The sequence below is a fragment of the Bemisia tabaci genome, chromosome 9 (assembly GCF_918797505.1).
Source record: "Bemisia tabaci chromosome 9, PGI_BMITA_v3".
NCBI lineage: Eukaryota > Metazoa > Arthropoda > Insecta > Hemiptera > Aleyrodidae > Bemisia > Bemisia tabaci.
The window spans coordinates 4,635,203-4,663,080 of record NC_092801.1 but is presented as its reverse complement, the minus strand read 5'-3'; the positions used below and the strand labels follow the sequence as shown (position 1 = coordinate 4,663,080).

General features: G+C 40.8%; 3 protein-coding genes across 5 annotated transcripts in view; 1 reads left to right on the top strand and 2 right to left on the bottom strand.

The window, feature by feature from the left end:
- Positions 1–27,878, top strand: part of Mctp (multiple C2 domain and transmembrane region protein) — a 338,130-nt gene that overhangs the window by 105,433 nt on the left and 204,819 nt on the right. For 2 of the 3 annotated variants that reach the window (XM_072304485.1, XM_072304486.1), the window contains exons 2-4: positions 5,312–5,505; positions 11,202–11,427; positions 15,886–16,025. In XM_072304485.1, coding sequence (XP_072160586.1) covers positions 5,312–5,505; positions 11,202–11,427; positions 15,886–16,025 — 560 coding nt within the window. The remainder of the gene's footprint in view (positions 1–5,311; positions 5,506–11,201; positions 11,428–15,885; positions 16,026–27,878) is intronic. The other variant, XM_072304484.1, reaches the window with a different exon arrangement.
- Positions 1–27,878, bottom strand: part of LOC109041622 (uncharacterized) — a 92,794-nt gene that overhangs the window by 30,381 nt on the left and 34,535 nt on the right. The gene's annotated exons all lie outside the window — the stretch shown is intronic.
- On the bottom strand, positions 20,118–24,306 carry LOC140225466 (uncharacterized). The gene is made up of 2 exons (XM_072304489.1): positions 23,100–24,306; positions 20,118–21,451 (listed from the first exon to the last, which is right to left on the bottom strand). Exons 1-2 carry the CDS (start codon positions 23,328–23,330, stop codon positions 21,293–21,295), a joined length of 390 nt encoding a protein of 129 aa, XP_072160590.1. The 5' UTR covers positions 23,331–24,306; the 3' UTR covers positions 20,118–21,292.

Here is a 27,878-nt window from a genome sequence, read left to right as displayed (position 1 = left end):
CTCTTGACGCGTAAATAAATCCCATGATCATTAACACAAACATATTATTGTGGATTAATGTAGTTAAGTACGGATTCAGTCTTAAATTAGCGGTTCCCACTATGAATAGTTAAATTTACCATTATATTAAATTTAAAAATAAAAAATTCAGTGTTACTTTAAATTTATAATCACGACTGGTCGGTTACTACCGCTCCTAATATGACCTTTACTTGTATCCGGACCCCCGATTGCTGCATTACCCGACCACTGGAAATTTAAATATGAAGTGGCAACATCGCTTATAAGAAATGATGTTGATTACGATATACGATCGTCGTAGCAGATCCCTTGTAACATTCCTAACGAAATAGCGCAAAATATAAAACGAGAGCGTTGCTTATACGCAACTAAGTCGATTATGATAGGCGATTTTCGTAACTGTTCGATTACAACGCTACATACGAAAAACGGGAAAAATTTCGTATTATGAATGTGGAAAAAAAAAAAAAAAAAAAGGTAGCTGATATAATTTTCCAAATTACCCCTTGGGTGTCGGGTTATCACGAGCTTCCTCTGGATCTTCAATTTTTGTACTGGACCCGCTCGAAGAGATCCTTTGTTGACGAGACGAGCGCGAGATAGCTCCACGAGCACCAGTAGACGATCGGGTTGCCAACGGCGTAGAAGATCGGTTTGACGATTGTACAGTAGAACTGCAACAACATATCAGAAATACAAACTATTATAATATCTCGTATTATAAATTTTTAGTGCGAATACCACACATAGTCAATATAAACTAAAAAAAAAAAAAACTCCACACACGCATAATCATACCAACAACTATCCTCCTATATTATACCTATATATTTGTACCGGTATATTTGTCTCCTATGGTCGCTCCTACATATATCTGTCATTCATCACCTTATTTTCCCTGTTATCCTTTCCCTTTTTCTTTATAGTATAATTACGTTCATAAAATGTGGTGACCCCGCCGTGATCTCTACGAGATTTCATAATGAATCTACATATTAGAACTTAATTCTCAGCTGAAATAACGCCGACCGCCCGATAGCGCTCGTCCGGATATTACACACCAACACTGGGGGGGGGGGGGGGGGGAACACATTGGATCTAGAGTCCAGACTCTTAAAAACATCGGTAAGAAAAAATACTCTTGATTCAATCAGATTTAAGCTTAAATCAAGAACCAAGCCTCTTAATTTGAGCGGATTTCCTTTTGATTAAAGCCTAAATCTGATTGAATCAAGAGTCAATCTTCTTGTCAATGTTTTCAAGAGTCTGGACTCTAGATCCATTGTTTTTTTTTTTTTTTTTCAGTGAAGGTAAATCTCACGGAGGAGGGTGAAGAAATTCTCTGTGTCTGCGGTGTCAATCGTAACATAGATGGAATCAACAACGGGATAGGGAGTGGATAATTGGTTAGAGCTGTCTTCGATGTAGCCAGAGCGTGCAGGAGTGGGACGGCGGTGAAACAGGATTGCGCGAATGCGTAACATTAGGAATACGCTAATGGTGTGCGAAATATTTATATTTCTCTGTCACAAGTGGTAACATTCCTAATAGCCAGCCAAAAATCAGAGTGAAGTGAGTGTCTCAGATAATTCTCAGCAAGAAAGTAATCGCGGTCTTTCATCACGAAGGAAGAAGAACGCGTCGCATGCTTACAAAATAAACGGGCGGGTTTGAAAAATTAATCGTTCTTTTATATTCTTTTTTCTTTTTCCTTTTTTAATTTTTTTTGAAACACTTAAATACGTGGCTCACAGACTGAAATACAATGATGCCAATAAGGAATGTACAGTAAAAAAGAGCTCCTGATAAGAGAGATTCAAATATTCGGGCGAGTCTGCTGCGTTGACGCCACATGAATAAAATTAACAGAAATACCGTCTTTGCCATTCGCGCAATCCTTGCCAAAAAAAAAAGCATCAGCGATGATTCAAAATTTTGCAAGTATGACTCATTATTGTCGGTAAACTATGATAGAAACAGAAAGCAGGTGGAGAATGTCGAAGCGATGTTCTAGTTTTGTTCCGCTGCCAGCACCGCGTAGGCGCGGTGAGACCGAGCCGTCACCACAGTGCAGAACGCCTTCAATCTAGCAAGCTGCAGTGTGGACATCCCCCGTGGTGAAATAGTTGTATCAATAGCGCCTTCCACGATTGGAGTCTAATATTGATGACCGATCGGTCTCTGTGTCGTTCGCGCAATCCTTCTAAAAAAAAACAAGAAGAAAAAATCCAACATGAGTATGTTGGAAAAGCGTGCCGAATAACTGAAATGTTGGACAAATACCTCTTATTTTCACGTCTTTGCTTTTTGCATCAATTGGTACTTTTTGCTAAATTTGGGAGAAAATATTGATTCATGAACGTTGAATGTAAATTAATTTTAAAGATTCCGTCCAATTATCTTGATTTTAAGCTGATATGCGGCATTTGCGCACGACCGTGATTTGGGCGAACTGCCGTGCATCGAAATCGCGTTCAGTTAATCTCTTTGGATTTCGAACTGTAACTTCTCTCCTATTCGGCCGATTTGTACAAATGAGGTCTCTTTTTATTTGTACTTTAACGGAAAGTAAGGAAAAACTCGCTAAATAGACGGAAAACAATTTTTGAGAAAATTTGGTGGATCCTGGCATCACGGTGAATGGTTAATCGGTTAATCGCCTCGCCGTCTTTTATTGCCTTGCTCGAAACCGGACACCCTGGCTATATCGCGAGATAACTGTAGTGGTTTTAGTGGATTTCGGCAGGGGCCATGGTTAGTACATAGTATAATGAGTCACGAGGCTCATCACAGATTGCACTTACAGTGCAAGACGCTCATTGGCAATAGAGTTTTGGCGGGAAAGAAGGTTCTAGAGTTGAGTCCTCCGAGCGTAAGAGAGCTCCTATGAGGTTTCTGTCAAATTGAATAATACGGTTTTGACAGAAAAATGTTCTCAAGGGTTTCCAATTAGCAGTTCATTAGATTATTTGGTAAAAGACCATCAGGGCTTGACAGTGTAATGGTTCAAAGACAAAGAAACGGGTGCGAGGAAAAAAGTATTTGGACGACCCGTTGAATAGCATTGGTTGATCTGTGTGCTGTACTATGGTACATCCGAGTGATTTCAAAAAGCGAGCCCTACTGGCACGCTTCAAAGGTACCTAATCCCCTCAATTCGCGCATTCCTATCGTAGCCTGGAGCGGACGGGTGGCTCGAACAGTGTCTCGGAGTACGACTATACCTTACCTCTCCTCGCAGGCTGGGGTGCAGTAACCTCCTCCACAGGTGGACGTTACGTTTAACCGATTCGCTAGACGTCGTAGGAGTAGCAGGTTGAACTACAGGATCAGCCAATAGGAAGTTTTTTCCCCAGTGGGAGGTTTTCCCTTTGTTAACACATCTGCTGGATTTTTTGCTGACGGGACGCAGTGCCAATCCCGCATTTTTGATAATGAATGAATTTCAGTAACTCTTTTTGCATCATATTTGTCTTTATTTTCAATTGAGGATGCAACCCATGAGAGTACAATTACTGAATCAGACCAACAGAATATTTTATCCTTTAAGTTAAAGACTTTTACGTTTAAAGTTTCCCGAACTTTTGCAATCGATTGTGCTAGTAGCACAGCACCACGCAGCTCTAATCGTGGTATTGTTGTGTACGTTAGAGGCGCTATTCCAGATTTTGAACACACAAGATCAGAAGCGTTGCTGTTTTTCCATTTCTCGAAACTGTATGCCCCAAACGCTCTGGGAGAAGCATCACAGGGCAATTAGTATTACATTTTCGTAATTCAACACGATATTCTCTTAAAACAGTGTCAACTTTATTTATTGATTTCGTCCCAATTGCTATCTTCACAAAACTGTCAAGATAGTCGTCGATAGATTGTAATGGGGGGGGGGGGGGATGAAATAATCCAACGCTCTTAGTCAAACGGTAGAGCTGATCTATATCTCGATACAAAATACAACGGTATACACAAGATGCACTGGCTAGATGCTCCTATACTCGCTGCCTCGAAGATACGAATGAATCCGCCGCGAATCTCGAGAACATACATCTCGTAGCAGCCGATCGAGCGATGACGTCGAAGACGTGATTGCGAGATAAATCGGCGCTCCGAGACGGATACAATAAACATCCAAATGCTCGTCTGAGCCTGCACTTGCGAAATCGATGGCTTTCGGCCCGAATGAGCTAGAAAGCATAATGGAATGTGGCCCTAAAACGTAAGTGATATGGCCCCATTCTATTACAAGATTTATCTTTAATTCTCACCGCAGCTTTCGGAGAGTCGCGGCAGCAGTCGACACCAGACCAGGGTGGCATGAAACGTAAGGGGCAAGAAATGAAAGATCGGAAATTTCAGTGATATATTTTCAATTTTCGAGGGACTCGACTTCGTAACCCGCACTTAACACACCATTCAAGAAGAAATTCACTATTCTGTCATTTTGCGAAACATGAAGAGGAACCAGTAATTCTGAATATCTTTCAAAAATCTCCGAACTTACACGAAATATTTCACGTGAAATTTCAACATTTTATTTTTCATAACATTTTGCCATCCTGGTCGACACCCTGCCCGTCAAGACGGTACGTGCCGGACTCCTCAGTGTACTCCTTTCTAAACTCAAGTGTATTCTGCCATGCTCAGGAATAACGCCGTATGATACTTTCTAAACTCAAAAAACTTTTCCATTTTATTTCGGTAATCCACCACAGTCGATAATAAATTTTGGCGTTTTTACCAAGGTCCAGTAAAATTACCGAAAAAGTTCAATGAATTTACGAAGATTTCGCGGTGAATTACAAATTCCATAAATGGTAATTTTATCAAGAAAAAACTGGGATCAAATACAACCCTGAATTCTTGGTTATTTTACCCTTTTCTTAGTAAATACACCGTGATTTTTTTTTCAGTGCACTATCTCGCTGTCATCCTACACTGGACCACTAGACGGTCGTGCTAATGAAAAACGCCGTATGAACCTTCAGGCGTTTCCAAATTGTCTTTGATAAAATACGAATTCCCTTGTCAACTCTTGAATATTTTTCTTTCAAGTTTTCAGAAAATCTTGTCTGTATTTTCATCTAAAGTTCCTGAAAATTTGAAACAGTAAAAATACCGTTTTTTAGGTAAGCTTACCAGTCTGTCTTGGTAAAATTACCAATAATCGGTAAAATAAAGTGAGATGGCATAGGTACCAACGGACCTTGGTAAAAACGCCGAGAATTCTTTTTCAGTGTGTATGTTGGAGTTGTGGGATAATCCAAGCGGGGCCGTTTGTTGATCTGTGCAGGTCTAAGATGTCGAATCAAAGAGAGCCCCTCGCTGATGGGGCGGCACCTCTCCAAGTCGGCCTCGGAGCTGAGCCACCGCGGGGACGTCCGCCTGGAGACGGCCCGCGCCGCCGAGCGAGAGCGCAGCACCCCCTCCGCAGCCCATCACCTCTCCGTCATCCAGAAGACACACTCCTTCTTCACCTCCTTGAAGGTTTGAGTTTCACATTTTTAAAGACGTGTCTCTCTTGAAATCTAGGAAGGCCCCAAGGAGTCCACGTTGATATAAAACCATGGTGTCTAGTTCTTTAAAAACCGGGATTCATCAGGGAATGAAAATTTACCGGGAAAATCAGGGAATCTGTTCCAGAAACCGGGAATCTCTTCTCCAACCACCCAGGAATCATTTCGTTCTCACATTTGGACGTATTTCTACCAAACAGACCTATGTGGAGGTGAGAAATACGGGGTGTGCTCTAGAAAGCTGCATAAGAAGCAATGTAAAAGTGGGCGTGATTCCTTTTGTAGAATTGGAAAAGCGGGATATTACATTCTATCCAACAGACCTATGTGCCAACTGAATGCGGAACTCATGAGCCGCGGGTATGGCATGAGAGCGTTGTGGACAGGGCTCATGGGTTAAAGACTCCCTCCAATAACGAGATCCCCCGTCGAGCCGCGACTCGAATTGCCGCTGACGTCACTGGCGCTTTATTATTCTCATTCACTCATTCGCAAAGAGAACTACCGAGCACACCCCATATTTATCACTTGCACATAGGTCTGTTTGGTAGAAATACGTCCATTTGGCGGTCTAATCTGACGTGCGCCAAAGAAATGGCTGTAAGATGAATTAAAATCGATAACTTTCTGAAACTCTGGAAAAGTGTATTCTTTTCCCCAAGAAAATCCCAGGAAAGTTGAAGAAAACTTCGGTTTCTCATCAGGGAATGAGCTCCTGAAAATCAGGGAAAAATCAGGGAATGAGCTTTGCCAAGAAAACTGGACACCATGTACAAAACGGAAAATTCTGGATTGGAAATATGTTATCAGAATCAGTGTTCGAAACTCACCTTTGAGTTTTAGGAGCCATGTGGCGCATCAATCCCGATTTTTAGGCGCCATTGAAGCTTTTCTAGGAGCCAAATTGACTTTTTGCCCATATATTACGGCACCTTTAGTGAAAAGTTAGACGCAAGATGTTTTTGTATCAGAAGTAGTAAGTAGCTGTAACTTGGGAAAGACAAAAGCACCGAGATTGAAATCGTAAAGAATAGAAAAAGCAAGTTTTCACTTGAAGTGCTGAAAATTCTGAGTTTTTTCAATTCAAATAGACTTGTTTTTCTTTCTTTATGTGACTTCCTTTGAAAATCCAAATTTCAAGGGGCAATTTTTAGGGGCCACGTTGGCGCAGAGCACTCATTTTTAGGCGCATTTGGCGCCTTGGCGCCTGTGAGTTTCGAACACTGAATTCGGGACGTTCATATCGTGTAAAAACCTTTGAACGTTAAAAACACATTAAATTCTGAACATAAGGTTTTACAAGGCTAAGAAAATAGAATGACCACAACTAGGACATTTTGGTGGACGAATTACATGCCCATCCTCAACTGAAACAAAAGCTAAAACTTTGTAAATGAAAACGAGAAAATGAGAAAGCAACTGCAGCATGATTGTTGAAATTATTTGTTTGTCGGGACGACATAGATGACATAGGTTAAAAGGCGGAGCGTGATTGGTCGGCTGTCTTATCACTGCTTTGTCGTGCCTATGTCGGCTTGATCTCACGACAAGCTAACGGCACCTCTTAGTTTCCGACAGTATGTCGTCCATTCCACCTGAAAAAAGCACGACAAAGCAGCGATGAGACATAGCCGACCAATCACGCTCCGCCTTTTAACCTGTGTCATCTATGTCGTCCCGACAAACAAAAAATTTCAACAATCAGGCTGCAGGCCTGGGAAGGAATCTGTGCCAACTTGTTTTGTATTTAATGTGTCTTTATCGTCGTGTGCATTCGGGTTAATGTGTTTCATCCATCTCTTATCACCATGTCCCTTTGTAGGTACACATTTCTACGACGCAGCCCGAGGCCAAAAATACCACACTACAAATCCGAGACGTTTTGACTCGAAACTGAGTAATTTTCAGTCGGAAATATTAAAAATTGAACAGATCAAACATCGAAGAATTTTTGAAGAAACCTGAGACCTACGTGTTGGCGGCCGAGATCCGAGAAGAAAAACCCCACCTTTGTACCCTTTATCCTTCTCTTGAAATGTTTCAACTTCCTCGTAACGATGACCATTTTAGAATTGATAAATTCTAACCCGCCTTCTGGGTTTGTTGGTCGCAAATGCGCCGAAATAAGTATGAAATATTAAAGACGTTAAAATTGGTTTAAAAAAACCTATTAACAAAGCACTTGTCTTACAGCTTGTGTATCAGACTGCTTAAAGTCGCGCACCTCGTTCTGAGATGGAAAAGTTTATGAAAAATAAGATGGATTTTCAAGGATGAAATTTCAAGGAGAAAAAACCGTGAAATTCGATGGGCGATCTCAGACCTTGTGCACTAGTCTCTTTGGATTTTGAAAGATGTCACGAACAGGGTTGCACGCGTGAAATGAAAAATATAAAAGATTGGAAATTTCCGTGAATTATTTCATGACATCTCACGAGACGGTGAATTATTCCATATTTTTCAGGGACTGGAGTATGCAACTCGCATTAAAACACACGAAAATAGAAGAAAGTCACAATTTTTAAATATCGCGAAACATGATAAGGAACTAGTATTTTTCAATCTCTATCATAAATTTCTGAAATTTTATGAAATATCTCACGCGAAATTTCAAGATTTTATTTTTCATGAAAAATTGCAACCCTGATCACGAACCCTATACAGGGTTATTCGAAAGTCACGCATCACTGGCCATAACTTTAAGTTCTCTTTGAATCAGTGAGTTCGAAAACACACCAACTTGATAACTCGAAAATGCGCAACTTTCATTAAAGGCGGTAAATTTTTATAAAAGTCATTGAAGTCAGCGCATCTGTTCAAACTTGGACCTTTAAAATGTTCGTAAGTGCCTGTCTTTCGGCACCAAACATCCTTTTCTTAGACAAATTTCTTCACCTACTGTGCAGTTATGTTTGTGTCTTGATTACTTCCATTTTTCCGAGTTGGCGTGTTTTCCCTCTCACTGATTCAATTATGATATCGACTTGCGGTTAAAGACGCTTTTCCTCAGGCATTGTCTCCACGAGCCATTTCACGAGATTTGTCCCAGGGAAAAATCCCACTTACGAAGTAGCAAAATTTGTTCAATTTTTCTTTCCATTTTACGGAACATTTGCGATTTTTGAGTGTCTGACATACGGCGATACTATTGTGCATCTGTATTCACAGGATTTTATGGAAGGAATGCCTCTCGAATTCATGCATTCAGAATAGAGTTTTTATTGGATTACATTATTTTATAATTTTTTTGCACTTTCGGCATGAAATACTGCTCGCTTGTCACCCGGGGGTCCAGGAGGTGGAGCCCCCGACCAGACGCAAGACGAGCGAAGCTAGCCACAGCGGCTAGTTAAACTATAAGGTTAATCCGTGAGCCATCTAAGCAATTTTTACAATCCTGCCTAGTCAGCAAAGTGCCTACCAAAGTTGCTATTGTTAATTGAAAATGTATATAAATATAGTTCTCTGACGTTAAAGGTACTGACAATGGAAAACGTGCCGAAAAGTTTCGGCCAAAAATTATAATGGAGAATTTGCACGCAATTTTTTTATTGCTTCATCTGAAAGTGCCTAATGAGCTGAGTTCGCAATATTTTTCATAATTTTTTTCTGACATGGGAAATTGGAGAAAAATTGATTTAAAAGTGAGAAAATGTGCCGCCTTGTGACGTCATCTGGCGGCATTTCCCATTTAAACACATGTATTTTAGCAGAATCGGTTATTTTGTCATATCTCCTCTAATAATTGCTCAATTTATGAATCAAGGGTATCTTCGTGTTCAGTTCACTCAGAGGATTCCACTTAAACAGGAAATTCATCAAATTTCAGACCCTTGCAAATTCTCCATTAAATGAAACTGTTTTGATATAACTTAATTCTTGCACATTTTTTAGCATTTTAGCTGCATACCCGACTAGGAAGTAAATTAAGCGCCACGACCAGTGTGTTACAAATTAATAATTAAATTATTTGATAAACTTCTGAATGACTACCCTTCAAGTAGGGTTCAAAGCGTTAAACCAGTAAAAAAAAATTCCTTGTTTCTCAAAAACCGATGTCATATTCACAGAGTAAAACTTCGAACGCAATTTTCTCACAACAAAGTTTTCCCACATAGGTCATTACTGTAGCTATCGCCTACATTCTGTAACGTAGAAAACAACTCACCGCCTCCTTCAACAGGGATGTGACGGCTACACTGGTTATCAATGCTACATCTTCATCCGTCTTCCCCACAACTCACCGCCTCCTTCAAGAGGGATGTGTCGGCTACACTGGTTATCAATGCTATATCTTCATCCGTCTTCCCCGACGTGGCTGCTTCAAACACGGATACTATAGAAAGAAAAACAATCTACACTTAGAAGGATATTAATAGAAAACTATGAATAGGTTCTCCCAAATGAACCACCAGACAAAGTGCGAATTTACGGCAGTATGAAAATGGAGCTTTCGAGTCTAACAGTTGTCAGACTGTGCAAAAAATAACTTAATTAATGGTGCAACTAGGCGCATTTACATGGGTGCCTGGTGGCGCAATAAAATATTAAATTATTGGTTTGACTTTGCAACGATGCAGTCCTTGCGGAACATAAGCAGATGTAACCCTGGGCCTTGTCCCCACGAGCCGTTTCGCGAGATTTGTCCCAGGGAAAAATCCCACCTACGAAGTTGGGAAAAATATTGAGTTAATCAATATTTTTCCCAGTACCAAGTATGGTACTTGTACCCCTAGGACCCGTTGAGAGAAGAAGAAGAAGTGAAAACGAATTGTGCGATATTTTATTCATTACTACATTGTTATTTTTGTTAAGTTAAAATAATGTGTCTAATTGTCAATTGAGTGCATTTATTATTATAATCCCGGTTAAATACTCGACTTTAACTAATTTATCTTAACGCGCAAACTAGTCGCAGGACTGTATGAGCCCCGTCCCGTGGAGACGGTAACTGGGAAAAATCCCAGAAGTTTCATTCCTGCGATTCGAACTTGGGACAAATCCCATGAAAACGTCCCGTGGAGACAAGGCCTCATATCGCGGGGGATAATTTTTAGGGTACTTTCCAGTTTTTAATCCCCTCGGGGGGAGGAGGGCGGGGGGCAACTCAAAAATTTTAAATGGCCATCCCCCTCATGGACAGTGGTGCGTGACTTTTGAATGACCCTGTATGTATACTGTGTGTGGGTGCTGTAACGTGAACTCTGACGGACCATGTTCCAAGCTCGCTGAAAATAGAAGAAAGTCCCAATTTTTAAATTTTGCGAAACACGATAAGGAACTAGTATTTTTCAATCTCTTTCATAAATTTCTGAAATTGTATGAAATATTTCCCGCGAAATTTCAAGATTTTATTTTTCATGAAAAATTGCAACCCTGGTCACGAACCTTATACAGGGTTATTCCAAAGTCACGCACCACTGGCCATAACTTTGGTTCTAATTATGATATCGACTTGCAGTTTAAGACGTTTTTCCTCATATCGAGGGGCAAACTTTTTTAGGTACTTTCCAGTTTTTCATCCCCTCGGAGTGAGGGGAGCTCGGGGCTACTCAAAAATTTCAAATGGCCATCCCCCCATGGCCAGTGGTGCGTGACTTTTGGATGACCCTGTATGTATACTGTATGTGGGTGCTGTAACGTGAACTGTGAAGGATGATGTTTCAGGCTCGCTGGGCGCGGAGCAGGAGCCGGGAGAGGCGGAGCCTGCGGCGCGTGGAGATGGGGCCGGGGCCGGGGGGGTCGCCGCTCCACGGGGGGTACGGCGGGTACGGGGGGCGCGACTCCCCCCGCAGCGGGACGGCCACCGACTACACCGCGGACAACTCCTCCGAAGGCAGCCCTCTCACCATGTCACCTAAGCACCGGCTCCTCCACCGATCCACTCTCCAAGGTAATTACACCTAGGGTATAATGACTATATCCACGCAATGGAGAATTTGTACGGACCAATGAGGGGCTTGGAGGACAAGGCGCACACCGCACAAGTGCAGTTTTTGAAAAAATTGGGATATCTATAATTTCAGGTTAAACTATTCATAGTGCACATTCTTTTTTTTTTTTTTTTTTACTACTTCAAATACCACACAAGTGGTAATCCTTGCGCTTCCAGTAAGATCCCCTCCCCCCTCCGTCCCTAACATGTACCAGCCCAAGGCAACCGTTGTTTGAGACCATCAAACTCGGGTCGCCTAGCCGGGAATCGAACCCGGGACCTCGTGATTGTAGAGCCAGCGCTACAACCACACTGAGAAAAAACTATGGCTTATAAACCTATCAGAGGTAAATATGGAACACCACTAATAGTAGTACCTCTACATATAATAATAGCACATATACCTTAGTTATGGTACCTGTACCTTAATTAGGTACAGAGACCTTAGTATGGTTCACAGACCGAGAATCATTAGTTTATTTACGACTATTATAGGTGTTCCATATTTACCTCTAATAGGTTTATAAACCATAGTTTTTTCTCAGTGCACTACACCACAGGAGGCCGACAAAGTGAAATAGTCGCCCCCAAATTCCAATTGTTGAGCATCAGGAAGTCAGGTTGAACTTTTTTTCCGCCTTGAGGATCCATGCAATTCCGAAACTTAAACAAGTTGAGATATTAACGATTTCAAGTAATAAAAGTCTTAGCTTTTATTGCATATTCTGTGAGAAATTAGATCCCGAATTCCAATTTTTAAGCATCAGAAAGTCAGTTTGAATTTTCTTTCCGCCATGAGGATCTAAGTAATTTCGAAACTTCCAACAATTACAGTTTTTGAAAAATCGAGATACTAATGATTTCAAGTATAAACAGTCTTAATGCATATTCTGTGAAGGATTTTCTCCCAAGTTCCAAGTTTTAAGCATCAACAAGTTAGTTTGAACTTCCTTTTCGCCATTGAGATCCATGTAATTGAAACTTCAAACACGTATTTCGCGAAATTGCAAGAAATGCACTCATTATGGCGCCTTGCCCTCCAAGCTCCTCAAATGTTCTTGCTGTATATGAGAGTGCTTAGTTAGCTGAGTTCGCGTTATTTTTCCTAATTTTATCCTGATAAGGGCCGTCTCTAAATTACGTAACGCTAGAAAGGGAGGATAGGGTCTTTGCCAGCGTTACGCGGCGTTGCAGGGGTGCGGAGGGGTATAAAGCGAAGCGCGAAGTTTACGAGTTTTAGTGATTTTTTTTAGCGGCTCTGGTGCTTGCACTAGAGCTGCTATTCCGGACGGTCCCAGCTGGGGAGTATCATTGGACCATGTTACATTGGAGAGACCGCGCGTTGGTTGATGGGAATCGGCGCCATTTTCTGCTGTTTAGGGGGGACTGATTTTATTTTAATTGATATCTTTTTCCTGTGAGCGAATGCTATGTTGTGTAGTGTATTTTTGGAATCATGGTGATACTGTCAATAATTCAAAACGGGTCTGTGCTTTAATCTCGCACTGGAAAAAATGTACTTTACGTTTAAAATTTGAAAATTCAAATCTATAAGTTTTCGCGCTTTTTTCGAAGAATGCCGTGGTTGGAGCTTCCTTGTCATACTACTCGACATCAGCTGATAGCAAACAAAGATTACCAAGGAAACCGTAAACGCGTAACAACTACCTACCGTCGCCAGAGCCGCTTTCCGACGCGAATGCGTTGGAGCTTCCTGCTTGTTTTTTTATTTCCGCAGAAGTTTTCGCCGGTTGTCTTCAGAAGTTAGAAAGAATCTCGAAAATATTCTCTGCATTACTTCCACCTTTCCTTACCAAATAGAAAAGCCGATTCTTTCAGTAAATGTATGGTGATATTTACATGATTTTTTTTTCTTTTTTCTTTTTTTTTTTTTTGGAAAGGGAGGGAAGTTCGGGCAAGCGTTGCGTAACCTTTTAAGGGGGTTAGCACAGCGTTACGGAGTATTCCAGAAGGGTAGCGGGAGGGTGTGTCGAAACTCGGAAAGTCAGTGTTACGTAATTGAAGGACGGTCCCTTACAGGATACAGAAGACAAATGGATCTAAAAGTGAGAAATCTCCCACTTCGTGACGTTCATTGGGAGGCATTTTTTGATTGTCAGTCGTAAAATTCCAAAATGATTTATTGATTGTTTGATTATCTAATTTTTCTGTCACTATTGAAGATTCACCTTACGTGAAAACTAGTGGACAGAACTGTGATGTTAAGTTTTTGCAATCACTCAACATCAGCGCAAAGTGTCAGAGCGGCTGAAAACTGCTGGGTTCTAAGATTAACTTGACGCAACGTTCGACCCAGAGGAATTAATAGAGGATACATAGATAAATAGAGGATAAGTAGATTTTTTCGTGCAAAAGCGATTATCATCTTAAGTCCTTCCTTCTTGAAGCACAACGTAAAAAAGTGTGGTCCATTATGGCGATAACCCGTTCAAGTTCCTCCTCTTCTAACACACGGCGCCTGGATGCAACTATTCGTGTCCGACGGATGTCCGTGTTGCATACCGAAAAATTGAAGGCGTTTTGGTTTTCATCGTGTTTAAAGCTATGATGAGTCTGCGCCGCCGCCAACGTAATTACTGCCGAGTTTCTTTAAAGAGGAGCGCGGGTTGATAATTAATATTGATAGACTGAGCGATTGACAAATAAGGAATTTGGGAAATGTTGCGATCCTGTTGGTTGGAACGGGTGGTTGTTGTAAACCGAGTGGAATATGATTGACTAATTATATAGGGTCTCTCTTGGGCTGCCGTTAGTTAGCCTATTACTTACCTCCTCTATCCATTGCAATCATCCGCTTCCACCAATAGGATCGCTCCATTTTCAACTTGTTCTCTTCGTTCATAGCTTTGTCTTTCAGTGATCAGCCCGCAGTAAGTGCCAAAATTAAGTTTTGAGAGGAAAGACCTAGAAGGTAGCGTCCGGACGAAAAAATCTTTTGAACCCATTCTTCGTGCTTCGTAGTATCATTTATAATCATCCAAAAAACTCTTAGAAATTAATCGTATGATTCATAGGTTCAACTCGGCCTATAAACGCAAATGCACGCTTTGCTTTCATTTTATGTAACTGTCAATTCATATTTTCGCAACACCAAGAGTTAGAGTTTCTTGCATAGAGAAAATACAAGAGGTGGTGGCAAGGCAGCCATTTTGAAGATTGACTGTGATGTAGAAAAGTACACGAATTGGCGCGCTGTAACATAATTAGAAGTTAAGAACGAGCGACAAAGTAAAATCCCAGAGAAAAATTGACTCACCTCCCTAGTTCCTGCTTCACAGTTCGCAGTTCAGATACATTTTCTTGCACCCCCTTCAATCAATTTCATGATGGCACCTGTATAAAGATCTACGTCACTATTGAATCTAACATTGAAAGTCATACATGTAATTGAACATTTATTACCTACCAAGGCTCTCTAATTTTTGCGTGTTTGGTGTATCAGACGAAATGTAACAAAGTTGTTACTAAATGAAATATATATTATTAACCCGCAATTCATTTTCCGTTAAAGGGGTTGGAAAACGTAATGACACGCAAAAAGTGAATAGTTACGAGTTTTTAGAGCCAAAATGAGCGGAAACTTCTCAACCTTCCCCGCTTTTTTTTAATTTGAAAGAGATCTCGGTTTTCCCGCAATACCTTCAAACTAAGTAAAAGGTTAGCTCCGCAAAGAAAACACTCAACACAAATTTTTGGTTAATGTGGGAAGTAAAACACAAACTAACCCAAGTTTCCAAGATCTTCCATTGTTTTTTGCGCTGAATTCATCGCAAACTGTACCAAAATAATCACAAAATTTAGGTTGACTTGTGTGATTGATTGTGTTGACGTCCGCTTCGTTTTGTAACTCAGCGTTTAAGTCTCCAGTGCAAGTAACACCTAAGAACACAGAGTGAGATCAAACACGTAAACTTCAACCGTACATTTCGAGTCTATTTCGGGACTCCTAAGCATCATAATGTCCGAATTGTTGTCCTAATGTCTCATTGAAGATTTATTTTCTTCACTGGAAAAAAAAAACACATTTGATCCAGAGTCCAGACTCTTAAAAACATCGACAAGAAAAAATACTCTTGATTCAATCATATTTAAGCTTAAATTCAGAACCAAGCTTCTTAATTTGAGCGGATTTCCTTTTGATTTAAGCTTAAATCTGATTGAATCAAGAGTCCTTTTTCTTGTTAATGTTTTCAAGAGTCTGGACTCAAGATCCAATGTGGTTTTTCCCCAGTGAACATTAACCGAGATAAGCACATGAACACAAATATTTTTATCATTGTTCATTCCAAGCTGTACCGTAGAATTTTACATTTCTCCGTTCGCCACCACCTGTATTTTCTCCGTGAGCCGCTCGATGAAAATTAATATCTGTGGTTGCTATGTGCCTTATTCTAGAGTCGCACGCCTACCCTGGAATGCACATTCCGTCCACTGAAACCGTTTCCATGCCAGGAGACTCGCCCAGATTTCTACCCAGACAATTAACCCACCCTAGCTCCACAACCGTAGAACCATTACCTCTCCCCTCAGACCCGGTAAGACGGATTTTCATCTTTCAAAATTATTCAGCTTTTTCTATTTGGTGTTAACAGAGTACAGAGTGTTTACAGGTCCGGAAATAGTACTGATTTTACAAGGGCGGTCCGGAAAGACTGAAATAGTGCGGAATTCTGCAAGGAGGTCCGGAATTTTTTTCATTTTTTCTGCCTCCTTTGTCCCAATTTGAGCTAGAAATTGAAATTTTTAAAATTTTTCGATTTTTGTAAAATGAAGTACTGAAAAGTTCTAAATTTTTCTGTGAAGGAGGTACTGAATTCTTGGGAATGTACTGAAAAAGTATTATAAAAGTACTGATTTTCGGCCAGCCTTTGTAAGCAGGCACCCTTGAGTAGCTCTCGGTAGACACGCAACGATGGAATCTGCACATTTATGTTCGAAAAATCATTTAGTGAACGCGTTGGTTTCAGTCACGTTTGTTTTAACCCTTGACCAGAATCCATCATCTTTAAAGCGTTCCGAACTACGCAGTGGGACAGGAGCTTTCGACAGCCGTTTCACGTTATTTTTTTACGTTTTATATTTGCTACGGAATTTTAATTCATATCGTAGAATTGTTCAAGAAGACATTAACGTTTCTTCGTAACACTTACCTTTCTTTGAATGATAATGACGTCGGCTTTCGTACTTCTTTTCCGTCAAGAAGTTTTGTTTTATTGTCTCTGCTTCAATCTCCAGTGAAATAGCATTACGGTCTAGTTTGTAGAAATTGTCCTCGGGGACGTATCTCTTCCGTATACTTCGTTCGCCTCTCGACTGGGCCCTCACTTCCCTAACACTGCCCTGCACCATGGCTACCTTCGGAGGGTCCTCCTGTACGGGAACATGTTTCTTTGTTGCGGCGATATATTGTGTCAATTGGAAGTTGTCGTGTGAGCTCTGCCTCAAGTGCGGCGACGGGAGAGCGAAGAAATAAAATGAAGACGAACGAATACGAAATACGGACAAGAACGTGTATTCAACAAAAGGTTCAACAACTGAACATAATAACTGAACTCAAAAAGGAACAAAAAAATGAAAAAAGAAAAGAAAAGGTGGTGAGCACGGGTCTATACCGCTGCTCTGACCCGACTGACTAGCTCGACCCAACATGGCCGCACTCGAGCACCCGATCCCCCCTCCCTCCGAGCGGGAAATTCGAAAATGGTCGCGGTGTTGCGACAGAAGTCGAGTCTCATATCATTTATTAGCACCGCTGGGTCCCAACTCGGGTCGCCGTTTGAAATATAATATAACTTCTTCGACTAAAATTCATACTAAAATAACGTAAAAAAGTGTGATTTAACTTACCTTTCTCCGAGACTCAAAGTTGGCGCCGAACTATGGATACATATTTCAAGAATTCTGTCAATACTGCATATCCCATCTGTTTGTTTATCTCCGAAGAGTCAAAACGTTAATTATACGGTACACTACACTCCGTGTACACTACTGCAAAAGCATGGAAATCAACCTCGTAGGACAACAGAACAAATGGTAGAAAAATGAAATTTGGGGGGGAGGGGGGTCAGAGAACTTAAAACTGATACAAAATAAATGAAGCAAGCTCAAACGTTGAACGTCTCAGGCTTAACTTCATTTTCAATTGAAGTTTCAGAACCACTTAAACCATTCCTTTTAATTGAATTTGAAAAACCTTTTTGAATTTTAATACAATCTTTTGATCCGCATCTCGAGAGAGCAACACAAAATTGGACTGCATTTTGCAATTTGGACCTATAAATTCTAGCCCGGTTTAAAAACAACATACGTGCCATTAGTTTCCCTATGCACATAAGTGTTTTTTCAGATGAGCCAGAATTTATAGGTCCAAATTGCAAAATGCAATCCAATTGTCCGTCGCTGAAAAGCGGCTGATGTACGCAGTGGCGCACATGATCGGAACTTTGTCCCTGGGATTTATTGATGGTTCTTGCAATTATTTCAAATGCAAGTATAACGGGAAACTAGAGTCGATGGAGGTTAAAATGTGAATTGGTACTTTCACCTGTGTCGAATTTTATCCTTGGGATAAAAACATCATCATTACCCTTGACTTCGGACATAATTCGTGCAGCGATAATATTCATAAACGGTTTGACAATTTGTATACTTGATCCATTACCGAGTCCATTCTTATCAGCTTGTTGGATGGAATTAATTTAAGGGAAAATAAAATTACATTAAATTAATCGAAGCTTATACTTAGCACATCTTTATTTTTATCAATTACTTGTTTCTTCGAAAACACCTAGTATATACATAATAAGAACAGACCTCGGTCAACAGTCATCAAGTTCCTGTTGCAAAGGCGCCAAATATAAGAATGCGCTGAATGTTTATTTTAACACATTTAAATTACTGAAAAGCATGACGGTAGCCCGTACTTCTGGTCCAATTTATGAAATGGAAATTCGGAACGAATTGGAGAATTCAACTACTCGGGTCAAAAGTTAAGCTGCAACTAATTTGTGTCATAAAAACATTTTGTAATGTTCTCGAGACCAAGTTGAGGAACGAATTTCCGAAATTGTTGCCTCCTCAGACTTTTGGTGAAGATATCTCCAGGCTGATTCAAAGCGCTAACATAGTTGACCCTTAACCTCGAGCTTTTGCTCAGTCCATCGCTTCCAAGCGAAGAGGGCAGTAAAGTAGTGCATGTTGGGAAGAACCTCGAGACACTTAAAACCATATATTACTCATGGCCCCTACAGAAGTGCACAAACTGCTCTTTTCGCTATCACAGCAAATCGGTGAAACGAAATTAACCTAAGCCCTAGTTACCACTTTTACATTATGGACAGAGTGAAACTTATTCAATCTAGTACCGAGAGGACCTTCTTTTGGATTTCCTCATCTTCTAGATCGCAGAAAGTTCATAAGGAGCTCATCTTGCGTAATCACAAATGGACTGCATTTTGCAATTTGGACCTATAAATTCTGGCTCATCTGAAAAAACACTTATGTGCACAGGGAAACTAATGGCACATACGTTGTTTTTAAACCGGGCCAGAATTTTTAGTTCCTAATTTCAAAATGTGGTCCAAATAAGCAAATGATTAGATTAAGAGGGCACGTATACGTACCGATAAGGTATACAACGAAAATAATTTCCTCTTGGACATCACACAAGAATCATAACTCACCTTTATCTCTCTACTCGTACCTTGTTGCTTGCAAAAAAATAAAGACACGGAAATTTACGGTTTCGAATCTCAGATGATTTATTGTCCTATAAAATTCCACAAGTTACATAAGTAAAGAGGTGAAAAGGTTAGAGAACACATACTATGAGTACCGTTTACCCTGAGAAAGAGAAAAATTGAAGATACACTACATTTTGAACTGAGTATTCACCCGGATAATACTAAGAATACTTTACCCTGAGAGAAAAATCAATTATGCGTTACATCTCGGATTCACCGTTTGAATGTGACGGTCGGCTACCTCTGATATCGCTGAGTTTCAATATGATAGTGAAAAATGATTATTCATGGTGCACATGATTGACACATTCTAAGAATGCTTTGCCCTGGTATAAATACTAAAAACATACTGCACTTCAGATCATCCGAACTCTTATGGCGGCTGGCGGGTTCGGATAATAATTCTGAGAGTTTTCGGACGAGCTGATTTTAGTCCTGTTCGCTTGTAGGACGTGATGAAGTGAATACGGAAACAAAATTTGACCCGCACTGCTGATATTTCTCTCGAAATTAATTCCGAATTTTTGAAATTTTGCCATCTCTCAGAACTTTACTCGGAGTCTTCAAAATTCCCGGAATTTTCAGCCATCCTCTAAATTTTCTTGGATTTTTTTGTTTTTATTCGTTAGGTGGACCGATTATTTAATCAATTTTTTTTTTTTTTTTTTTTTTTTTTTTTTTTTTTTTTTTTTTTTTTTAAATCAAATTGACAATCTTTGGGAAGAAATCCTGACGTCTTTGGAATTGATTCCCGAAACTCCGAAACATTGGAATTAACTCTGGAAACCCTGGAATCTTCGGTAAAATAATTTTTGAATATTCGCAATTTCCTGAATCTTTACTCGGAGTCTTCAAAATTCTCGGAATTTTCAGCCATCCTTTTAATTTTTTTGTCTTTATTCGTCAGTTTGACCGATTATTTGATCTAATTTGATTTTTTTTTTGAAATCAAATTGACAAGTTTTGGGAATAAATCTTGGCGTCTTTGGGATTGATTCCCGGAACTTTTAAACATCGGAATTAATACTGGAAACCCTGAAATCTTCGGTCAAATAAAATGACCGCATTTGACAGCAATGACAAACAACAGCAACACAGCACAGAAAACGTTTACACTCGCCATTTACTCAGAGGCGAACTCCACGCTCGTCGCCCACGGAGGCAGAGATTATCCAGTTGGAGTTTCCTGTATCGAAGGCGCTTCAATGATTTTCGGATGCTAGCAAACAGTCCTTTTACTGGGCCGTTTTATCCGCCAGCTCTCCCAAGAAGGAGTTCGGACTATCCAAAGCTCAGTGTAAATAATGAAAGAAGATTCGGTGGACGCCATATTTTGTGTCGGAACGACATGCGATGCATCGCATCCATCAGTTCCATTTTTTCAGCCACTCGTCATTTTTCTCGAATTCTGAGATCGCAAATTTGTTGTCAGGAGACCAAAGAATTCATTTACCATTTGTGACTGACACATTTAACGTTACGAAGGCGTGGTTTTTTTAGAGGAAAAATGTACACTGAAAAAAAAACACATTGAATCTAGAGTCCAGACTCTTGAAAATATCGACTAGAAAAAGTACTCTTGATTCAATCAGAATCTAGCTTAAATCAAGAACTAAGCCTCTTAATTTAAGCGGTTTTCGTTTTGATTCAAGCAAAAATCCGATTTAATCAAGAGTATTTTTTCTTGTCAATGCTTTCAAGAGTCTGGACTCTAGATCCAATGTGTTTTTTTCCCCAGTGTAACATTCGTGTGCAGTTTTGATGTCAGTATCGAATGCTGTATGTATCCTCTGAAAAAAATAAAGCCTTTATTACGTTGAATTTTTTTGTAAGAATTGTTAAGAGCATTCTTTAGTTTCCTCATATCAGGATTGCCATCTCAAAATTCGAGAAAGTTGACGAGTAGTTGAAAAAATGGAACTAATCGGTGCGACATATCGTATGTCATTCGGGCACCAAATATAGCGTCCATCGAGTCACCTTAAAGCCTAAAGTCTAAGATACATGTTCCTGAGTTTGATAGAGTAAACAATAATCGGCCATGTCCATTCAAGTCCAAATCAGCCTTGGCCTGCTGGGCTTGATTGTCCCGTTTGAGGACCCTGCAATTGGCCGTAACCGTTGGGCGGCCCCAACTCACCCAATGGTGGATAAGCCCCACCGGGTCCAAATTGGCCGCGGTAGAAGTTGTTTTGTGGCATGCGCCCGTCGGCGCAGTCCTGGAACAATTTAACATTTAATTAAATACATAGAATATGAAAGTGAGGTGGACAGATAAATAGGTAGCAGAAAAAACTGATGAAAACCAAGGGGTATGTTTTGATTTTCTTGATCGGGTGGCATAATGACCTCTATTTACTTGCTTTTTCGCCAGATGTACATATAATCGTCGGAGATTCCATTTTAAGCTGGCTAGTATTAATGGGTCTGTTCTAAGCAAGAAATACAGCCAACTTAATACACTTTTAAAGGGAAAATTCGCTCGAAAGTCACACATAAACAAAGTCTGAAATTCACATCTGCACAATCTGCTTGGCGATTGAGCACAGGGAAAAATTTCATGAGCGCCGCCGCCCGCGGCACCTTATGGTCCAAAACTCAAGAACAGGAAGATATAAGTCTGATAGTGACTGAAAGATCACGAAAGTTTCGCAACTTGTGTTTTTTTGAGACTCTAATTTCGAATTTTATGTTAAATTGCCCACATTTTAACATCCTGACATATTAGTGGACAAGTTTGTGGCATGCTGCGAGCTGGAAATGCACACTGACGCCTACAAACCCAAGGGGATACTTCAATCATTGCGTAATGCGTGAAGTAGCCCCTTAGGTTTGTAGACGTCAGTGCGCCTACAAATCTAAGGGGATACTTCAATCATTACGCAATGCTTGAAGTCTCCCCTTAGGTTTGTAGGCGTCAATGCGCGTTTCGAGCTGGATGCACGCCGCGCCGCAGCGCGCTTGTGATACTTCGACCGGAAGGTGATGAAATGAGCTTGAAGACCGAAGTAGCAGTGACCGAGAAAAATAGCGACCTTATCGGTTGATTATCGCGATTATATCGGTGGTGATAATCCATCGCGATACTATTAAGTGAAAAATTGCAGTTTATGGCGATTAAATTGCAATTTTTCGTTCGATAAAATCGCGATCAATTTTCGTCGATATAATCTAGATTTCGATAATATCGCGATAAATTGCCGGGCGATAAAATCGCGATTTTATTGCAACAAGATCGAGGATAATCGCTGAGATGTTGATGATCCTAGCGATTTTATCGCCGATAAAATCGAAATATATCGCAATGGAGATGTTGCATGTGTGAGGGATTTGCGATTTGACTGTTGTTTCTTTTGTAAAAGTTCACGAGAAACACGATGGTACCAATGGTTTTCTCTGAAATCATCTCCTAAGCTCAAAAAAAGCTCTCAAAGTGAGGCCAAAATGGAGGGGATATCCCGCCCTACCCTGAGAGTCCACCTCTACATCAAAACAAACTCTCCATACATAGATAGGGAGCAAATACTCGTACATTGACAGGGCTGCCACTTCATTTGGGGACTCCAAAACTGAAAACACGGCATCACTGCTAATGTATTTGCTCCCTATCTTTGCAAGGAGAGTTTGTCTTGACGTAGAGGTGGACTTTTAGAATAGCGCAGGATATCCCCTCCATTTTGGCCGCAACTTGAGAGCTTTATATGAGCTTGGGAGTTGATTTCAGAGAAAACCAGTGGCACCATCGTGTTTCTCGCGAACTTTTACAGAAGAAACAGCAGTCAAATCGCAAATCCCTCACACATGCAACATCTCCATTTTACCGTTGAAAAATGCTAAGTGAGGAATGTGGATAAAGTGCGTACGAACCTGTAGGAGGCGGAGGGCGAAAGCTCCGTCGGGCCATCTGACGAGGGCGTAGCAGCTGGCGGTGCCGGTGGCGTTGACGAAGATGCACTGGCCGTGGACGATGATGGGGCAGTCGTTGCGGTGGGCCACCTTGTTGAGGAGGTAGGCGGCCTTCCGGCAGCCCTCCCTCCGTCCCGAGTTCTTGTGCGAGCCCATGTGCGGGCTGAACCCCTTGCACGGCTCCTGGTACATGATCACCTTCCCGCCGGACGCGATCCCCGGATTGTTGACCCGCCCCGGGATCACGAATAGAGGGCACTGCAACCGTAAACAAACTCCGTTAATACTATCGTGTGTATTCGTGAACTATACACGAAAATGGACATATTTCTGCCACCAAGAACTATGTGATAAATGTAAGAAGATATGAAGAAAAAAACACTAAGAAGTGGCCCGAAACCTGAATGTAACACTGTCGAGTGTGATCTACCGATGATGAGGTCTAAAAAGGCCCAAACCGGTATAGATCTCTCGACGTGACTCCAACTTAATATTCCATTTCAAACTACCTGAGCTGAACACTCTCCCTCCTCGGTTTCGTACTGGTGCGCATTAGAGTTCAAAAAATTATTTTTAACTCTAATTTTAATTTTTGGAACTTCTTGGCTTTGATTTCCCCACGAAATGGTGTGGCCTTGTAAGAAGAGATTCAGCAATGTGTTATGTGTTTTCACTGATTTATTTATTTAATAAACGTGCTAAAGTTTTTCGGCTTGTGGCCATCATTAGAGCTTACAAAGAAAGGTCAAAAACATAAAACAATAAAACACTTAAAAAACATTTCGCTGGTCACGATTATCAATAAATTACCGCTGTGTGAATATCGGTATAAAGCTTACTGGATATCGGTACGCTGAAGTCTACATTGGGTGGTGGGGATATATGCCTGGTTTATCCTCCACCAGAGCGCAGCATTTCACAACACTGTTTAAATAGTGAGTTCTGGGCTAAATCGATCTCGGTTTGGACGCCCATTAATTTAATACCTTCATTCACTCCTTTTGCAATTTCAAACCGTTCTAGGACACCTATATATCTTTTGTCTCTAGATTTATGGATAATCTCAATATTAGCATCTATGGAGTGTTTGTTTTTTTTCCATGTGCCTAAAAACATTGGAAGACTCCTTGGTCAAATGCTTTTTCGCTCTTATATGAACAGATAGCTCTGTTTTACCAATGTAGCTTTCATCACAATCTTTACATTTAAATTTATATACGCCTGCCGAGCTGTACTTATCCTGTTCCTTCCATGGTCCTTTTTAGAACTATGTGCGAGTGGGGAAGATTTGGTGTGCGCTAGAAAGCAGGAGCACTGTTAGAGTGGGCATGAACCCTGTGGAGAAATGGAAAAGCCGCAGTCGCCACAGTCAGGGAATACCGTGAAATGTCAAGGGAAATGACGAAAATGTCAGGGAAAACTAGGAAATGTCAAGGAAAATGACGAAAATATCAGGAAAAAGTTGCCAAGCCATGCACCTTAATTTTTTCTCTAGAATGGGTTTGAAGTTTCGAACCACAAAATTTGCCTGAAAACTATTTTAAATCATGTCTTGTCAACCATCTGACATATCTTCAATTGCCAAAGAATCTCTGCAAAACGTGTCAGGGAATTGTATCCTCCTAATTCTGTGGCAATTCTGAAAAGCGGGATTTTACATTCTGTCAAACGGAACTATGTGCCAACTGAATGCGGCACTCATGAGCCATGGGCATATGACAAGAGCGTTGTGGACAGGGCTCATGAGTTAATGACTCCCCCGCGGATCCGCAGCGGCGACTTCGCCGCAGCTGACGTCATTGGCGCTTTATAGTTCCCATTCATTCTTACGGCCCTCGACTAACGGCCCTTCTTTCTCACCTGTCTTTGGTTCCGTTCAGCAGAAATACATCCGATTGGGATGGCCATTAACGTTATTGGCTTGTGTATGTTTCCTAAACGCAAAAGTATGAAACGCCCTAGCTTCTCAGTAGGGCTGAAAAAAAAAAAAAAAAACTCAACACTGAAAACTTGTGCGGGAACCCAGAGGGTACACAAATTAAAAAGAAGGGGGGGGGGGGGCGTAATTTACACCACTCAGGGTGTGGGGTTTAGAGGCCCTGAGTCCTCGAAAATTAAAATTGGCAACTAAAAGAACGGAAAAGTAAACCTACGGACGCAGAACAAGCAATTGAACGGAGTTCAATTACTGGCATGTAATTATCAATTAGTTTATCTGGTCTGGCCAACTGTTGTTTACTGGTCTGGGTAACGGTAATAAAATCCAACGCTCTGGTTATCCTTTAAACACCTTTTAATCACACATTTTTTTTTAGCAGTTTAGCAGAAATAAATCCGATTGGGATGACCAATGACGTTATTGGCCGGTCTATGTTTCCTAAACGCAAAATTACGTACCTTACTATAATTGGCCTTAATAGCTTTTACCAGTTTTTGACGTCATTGGCTGAATTGCTTTCATCCATCTTCTTACGTTTTTGTAGATTTTCACAACGTCAATCTCGTGTAGAAAAGACAACAAAATGACCGTCTAACATGAAATATATGCGTCAATAAAGCTGCGAAATCAAGTTTTTCAGTATTGTTTTTTATTGCGATGTATGCGCATTTGAATATTATCCATTAAAATCGGAAAAGATGAATTGAAGGCCCTGATCCGAAATCTGGTAACCCCCACGGGTAAAATATTCCTTGCGCACGCCAGAATCCGAAAACGCACATGCGCTTAAAAGACAGTGGAAAGTGCACATTTTCGAACATGGAGGCCGCTGATAGTACAATCCAAAAGCGCAAAGACAGTGGACGGAGGCACCGTCTAATAACGCACGGAGAGAATAAACTGTTTTTAAATCGGGTGAATGACACCGTTGCTTACCGCTACGATGACAGATGATCTTGACATTGAAGATAATTGGTATGGGTTGTTAGAAAGTTCCCTAACTCTACTTCATGAAAACAAAAAGGAAATTGAAGGAACTTTATCCTCCTCTCCTCCCCTTGCCCGTATAATTTCAGTCGCAAATATCTACCGAAGGGTCGTCGCCGCAAAGAATCTAACTTGTTTGAGATATGTTTCTGCACCAATATGATTGTGTCGGAAAAAGTTGTACATATCTACGAAATAGAACATGTTTTTCCTCTTCGCCTTCATTGATTCTACGAACATGTGGGCCTTTTATTTTCACGAGTCTGAAAGCTTACATTTCTCATGTGCTTTTGGACTGCAGCCCATGCTCGGGGACTTTCGAATCAGCATGTACCTTTCGGAGGCGAGTGCGCCGGGTGGTTTGAAACTCTTGCCTTGAAAGACAAAGTCTGCCTGAGAGGCGAACAGCTTACCGGGAAAAAACCAACGGAAAGTTCAAAACTAAATGAGTGAGTTTAAGTGGATCAACCCTCCAAACAAACAATAAAACATGCGGTAATCCAGGTACGTTGAAGCAGCCTCGAAACTTTAGAGCGCTCGCGGAAGTGTATCCAGCCCTCTTGATCTCCGAACAAATGTGGGAACTGCACCGTTTTGCTTAGGAAAAACGACGTATGAACTTCTCCGCGTTGCCAAATTGAAGCTTTGGATACAGGAAGGGTATATCCTGGTCGCGATGTCTCAAAATCTCGAGTACTTATACGGGAGAGAATTGCCATCTCCGTGCCGCTCTCTTATTGGTTTATCAGTTTTAGCCTATTATGGAGCTCCAACGTAAACAAATCTGACCCAGAGGGTCACGTAATATCGGCTGAGAAATGAATGATAATCACACTCAAAGGTTAATTTTCGGAAAAAATATCATCGAAGTTCGAACCGAACTCTATCCAGAAGTTGACTTTAAGGAAGATTCTATCAAATCCAAAATCACGTCCACAACATTCTCGCCATCTTGTTTGTTTACATGGGGCCTAACTAGGAGTGGAAGGGCTTGGGTTTGTTTACACTGGGACAAGTACGATTGCTTACCCCTATTGCCCGTGCTGGAAAACTTACGAATTTTTTTCTATGATTTTTCCTTTTGAATTTTTTCATAATTTCTGGGAGAATCTGGGACTTCGGCGGCTAGTTGTCGGCGAGCGCTAGAGAGCGCTGTAAAAGCTGTTTTATAGTTATATTCATAATTTGAAACAGCGTCTTTGAAGAATTCACAGGAAATATCCATAGCTTTTCTCAGGAAATATTTTATTAATGGACGGAATTCGACAGCATTTGAATGCTCAAATGGTGTAACCCGCGGGACGGTAGTGCTGTGTTTACTGTTCAGCGGAATACGGGAAACCGAGAATGAAGGAGGCATTTTTTAAATGAGCGGTGCGGGTAATTGAAACTTTGCACCAGCAATGACGGTTTTAAGTATGTGAAAATCTGTTCGAGTCCATTAGTTGCCCTTTTCCATCTCCTACTTTTGAAAGAGTACATTATTCATGTATAAAAAGTCGACGTTAGTCAACTTTACAACGTGTAACTAACCGAAAAACAGCTAAGGTTAAAATAAAAATGATTTTATTCTACGAATTTGGTAAAGTTCCTGCATGGAGGCAAATTTTTCTCATTAGTTTCGTGTCGCAATGCCCGTGTTGTAAGTATCTGTGTGTTCCTTGGACGATTGAGTAATAACATGGAGTAAGTTGCTGATACGAATTTCGCAAAATTTCCCCATACGGAGAGCGAGTTTTTCACCTTAATTTTGTTTCACGATGTTCGTGTTCAAAAGAGATGATTTGTTTGATAGATGATCGAGGAATAACGTA

What these genes read in the sequence shown, in the direction of transcription:
- LOC140225466 (XM_072304489.1), bottom strand. Translation starts at nt 23,330, where the DNA reads ATGTACCAGGAGCCGTGCAAGGGGTTCAGCCCGCACATGGGCTCGCAC. An exon ending in TCGCCCTCCGCCTCCTACAG is followed by an intron (nt 21,452 to 23,099) that starts GTTCGTACGCAC and finishes AAATTGTTCCAG; the next exon opens with GACTGCGCCGACGGGCGCAT.